Raw genomic sequence first — 4,066 nt, forward strand, 5'->3', positions numbered from 1 at the left:
GGTCTCTGTCTCTCCCTGCCTCTCCGTTCGCTTGCTGTCTCTCTCATTCGTTGTCTCCATTCCTCTCCCCCTCTGTCATTTTCTCTGCCTCTCGGGGTGGGCTCTCAGCCTGTCTCTGTCTCTCATTCTCTTTCTGTCTCTCCCGGTCTCATTTTTTCTTTCTTTCTTTCATTCTCTTTCTCTCTCTGCCTCCCAGTGTCTCTCGCTCTGCCTCTCTCAGGCTCTCCCACCGGCCCGGCACCCTTGCCTCCTCTCCGGCTTTCCCCCGAGCTCCCTCTCCCCATCCCCGCAACCGCCGCCGCGAGAGGCAGAGGGAGGGCTGGAGGATGCGGGGAGGGGGCCGAATTGGGAGGGGGTCGCGGGAGGCATCCTCCCTGCATCCAGCCGCGGCTGCGCCGCTGAGAAACTAGGAGATTTATCCGCCGGAGCCCGCGGTAGCCAGGGCGGCAGCTGGTTTCCATGGCAAAATAGTCAACCGAGAGATAGAGATCGGAGACAGAGATCTGGCCCGAGAAAAACCGAGGTGAGGGCTCGTCGGAGACGAATGGAGAGACACAGAGACGCTCACGCGCTGAAACATACAAAGTGTTCCGCGAGAGTCCCGGGGCCCGAGGGAGAGACAGAGAACCCGACGTTCTAAGTGCACCCGCTAGCGAGACAGCCCGAGCAACGAGAGACAGGGACAACTCGGAGAGACAGCAGAGATCGTTAGAGCCAAGGGCGAGAGACAGGCGGGCAGCGATAAAGAGGGAACTTCACGCACGGAGAGACAGAAACCGCAGGGGGACCCGGGGGAGACAGAGGTAGAGAAGAGACGGAGGGAGACGCGGAAGCAGGAGACTTGGGAACACACGGAGACCGACAGGGACACGCATGCAGCGAGGGACAGTGAACAGGTGCGCCGGGGACTCACAGAGATTGTCGAGGAGATTGAGAGAGAGAGAGGGAGAGATGAGACCGCATTGGGAAAAGAGGGAGGAGCGCACGCACTAGCGAGAGACAGTGACAGAGACAGAGACAGACGGGAGCGCAGCAGAAGGAGACGGAGAGACAGACGGGGACAAGGCCGGGAGAAAGGCGGAGAGAGACCGAGAGAGACGTGCACACACGGCACAGAGAAAGTGCGCTGCGAAAGAGGACGCGGGTGTGGGTGGGAGGGGAGGGAGACTGAGTCAGAGACATAGAGACATTGACTGAGACTTGGAGGGAGAGACGGGAGTGATGAAGAGACAGACAGGAGAGAGAACGACAGACTGACGGAGACCGACAGCGCGCACGTGCTAGCCAGAGACTGGGAAGGAGAGACAGAGTGAGAGACACGGACGGGCGGGCGGGCGAGACAGTCGGAGAAAAACGGTGAGCCACGGCCATACACCCCAAGAGACACATGACAAGTGCGCTAGTGAGGGACACTAGGGTGAGAGAGACGGCGACACGTAAACAGGCAGAGACAGCGCATGCGCCAGCGGGAGAGATCGCTGGAGAGATGCAGAGACGGTGTGAGAGAGACGCAGCGCGCGCGCGGGCGCGCGCGGGCGCGCCCGCAGAGGGCCCGGCGCGGGGAGGAGGATGAGGGGGCGAGACCCCGGGAGAGAGGAGCACAGGGGCCCAGAAAGTAAGAGGAGGTTCCGAGAGGCCGCGGCCACGCGGGCTGGGGCGGCGGGGGGTCCCGGGAAAGGGGGGCCCCCCCGCAGCGGAGGGGGGCCTCTAGGCGGGGTGACTTAACCCGGCCCGCGTGTTTCTTTGGTCCCTGGCACAGGCACCTCGTGCGGGCCCGGCGCACCTTCGCTGCCCGCCCTGCGTCGCCATGACGTCCACCTGCACCAACAGCACGCGCGAAAGCAACGGCAGCCACACGTGCGTGCCCCTGTCCAAAATGCCCATCAGCCTGGCGCACGGCATCATCCGCTCGAGCGTGCTGCTCGTCTTCCTCGCCGCCTCCTTCGTGGGCAACGTCGTGCTGGCGCTCGTGTTGCAGCGCAAGCCGCAGCTGCTGCAGGTCACCAACCGCTTCATCTTCAACCTCCTCGTCACCGACCTGCTGCAGATTTCGCTTGTGGCCCCCTGGGTGGTGGCCACCTCCGTGCCTCTCTTCTGGCCCCTCAACAGCCACTTCTGTACCGCCCTCGTGAGCCTCACTCACCTGTTCGCCTTCGCCAGCGTCAACACCATCGTGGTGGTGTCGGTGGATCGCTACCTGTCCATCATCCACCCTCTCTCCTACCCCGCTAAGATGACCCCCCGCCGGGGTTACATGCTCCTCTACGGCACCTGGATCGTGGCCATCCTGCAGAGCACACCCCCCCTCTACGGGTGGGGCCAGGCTGCCTTTGACCCGCGCAACGCTGTCTGCTCCATGATCTGGGGGGCCAGCCCCAGCTACACCATCCTCAGCGTGGTGTCCTTCATCATCCTCCCACTGGTGGTCATGATCGCCTGCTACTCCGTGGTGTTCGGTGCGGCCCGGCGGCAGCACGCGCTGCTCTACAACGTCAAGAGCCACAGCCTGGAGGTTCGAGCCAAGGATCGAGTGGAGACCGAGGCCGAGGAGGGAGACAGGAAGGACGCATCCCAGGCCCAGGACGGAGGTGAGGTCAAGGCCGAGGAGGGTGGCGTGGAGGCCAAGGATGGCAGCACACAGGCCAAGGAAGGGAGCGTGGAGACCGGTGCGGGTAGTGCGGAGGCCAAGGGCAGCGAGGAGGTCCAAGAGAGCAGCTTGGGGGCCGGCGAAGGCAGCCCGGGGGGCAAGGAAGGCGACGGCAAACCTGCGGGCAGCGCACAGGCGGACAAGGGCCGCGCAGAGCTCGGCCAGTGCAACATCGACTTGGGCGAAGATGATGTGGAGTTCGGGGAGGATGGCATCAATTTCAGCGAGGACGACATCGACATCGAGGCAGTGAACATCCCCGACAGCCTCCCACCGAGTCGTCGAAACAGCGCCAGCGACCCTCCGCTGCCCAGGTGCTACCAGTGCAAAGCTGCGAAAGTGATCTTCCTCATCATTTTCTCCTACGTGCTCTCCCTGGGGCCCTACTGCTTTCTAGCGGTTCTGGCCGTGTGGGTGGATGTCCAAACCAAGGTACCCCAGTGGGTGATCACCATAATAATCTGGCTTTTCTTCCTTCAGTGCTGCATCCACCCCTACATCTATGGCTACATGCACAAGACCATCAAGAAGGAAATCCAAGACATGCTGAAGAAGTTCTTCTGCAAGGAAAGGCCCCCGAGAGAAGCCAGCCACCCGGACCTGCCCGGAACGGAAGCCGGCACAGAGGGAGGGACTGAAGGCAAGACGGTCCCTTCTCGTGATTCCGCCACTTCGCCTTGAAGTCAGCTGGAAGGCAAGCCTTGAGCTGTCTCACATGGACCACCCACAATCCCATTAATGCCAACCCGCACCATTTCAGGCAAAGGTGTTGCACATATCCCTCTTACCACACGATAGATAGATAAATATATGGAAGACGTAGGAACTGGAGCTTTCCCTTAAAAGTGTGCCCCTCAGAGCACGAACTTGAGGATTCCAACTGAAATTCCGCCCCCCCCCAAATGATTAGGCTCTCAATTTCTTAAAGCAACGAGGGCTACCCACTTTAGACCTGCATTTGTCTCCAGAGCTACAAATCTTAGTTTTTGCTCTGAGGGAAAAAGAAGAGGAAGATGATGCCCGTGAACCTGGGGACTTTTAGGCCCTCGGGTCAAGAGATTAGGGGTAAGAGCTACAGCTTACGTTCAACTGAAGGAAAAGCAGTGGACCTCGTCATTCATGGAGCCCCAAAACCAGGGCCTGACTGACTGATCAGTGCATGAGCCAAGTTCTAAACCGAAGAGACCCACGGTCTGGTGCAAAGACTATTTTGGAAACTAAAAGAAAGGGTATCGTGTATTTATAATACCACGAAGGTTTCTGGATCCTCTAAAGGGATCCAGAAAAGTGGAAGAGGATATTAAGGCATGGTGGAAATGGGAAGCTAGTCTGAGGGAAAAGCTAGAAAAATAACACACACCCAAGAGGCTAAACCAGTTAGCTTCTTTTCTGTAAAACCCTGGGTCTGTGCATGGGCTA

General features: G+C 59.8%; 1 protein-coding gene across 1 annotated transcript; it reads left to right on the top strand.

Moving 5' to 3' along the window:
* The first annotated feature begins 1,807 nt into the window (after positions 1-1,807).
* Positions 1,808-3,328, top strand: GPR101 (G protein-coupled receptor 101). Its single transcript, XM_039217136.1, has one exon. It carries the CDS (start codon positions 1,808-1,810, stop codon positions 3,326-3,328), a length of 1,521 nt encoding a protein of 506 aa, XP_039073067.1.
* The last annotated feature ends 738 nt before the right edge of the window (positions 3,329-4,066 follow it).

The sequence above is a fragment of the Hyaena hyaena genome, unplaced genomic scaffold (assembly GCF_003009895.1).
Source record: "Hyaena hyaena isolate Hyena2069 unplaced genomic scaffold, ASM300989v1 scaffold_669, whole genome shotgun sequence".
NCBI classification, from domain to species: domain Eukaryota; kingdom Metazoa; phylum Chordata; class Mammalia; order Carnivora; family Hyaenidae; genus Hyaena; species Hyaena hyaena.

Excerpts from the sequence above, each read along its gene's own strand:
- GPR101 (XM_039217136.1), top strand. The coding sequence starts at position 1,808 with ATGACGTCCACCTGCACCAACAGCACGCGCGAAAGCAACGGCAGCCAC.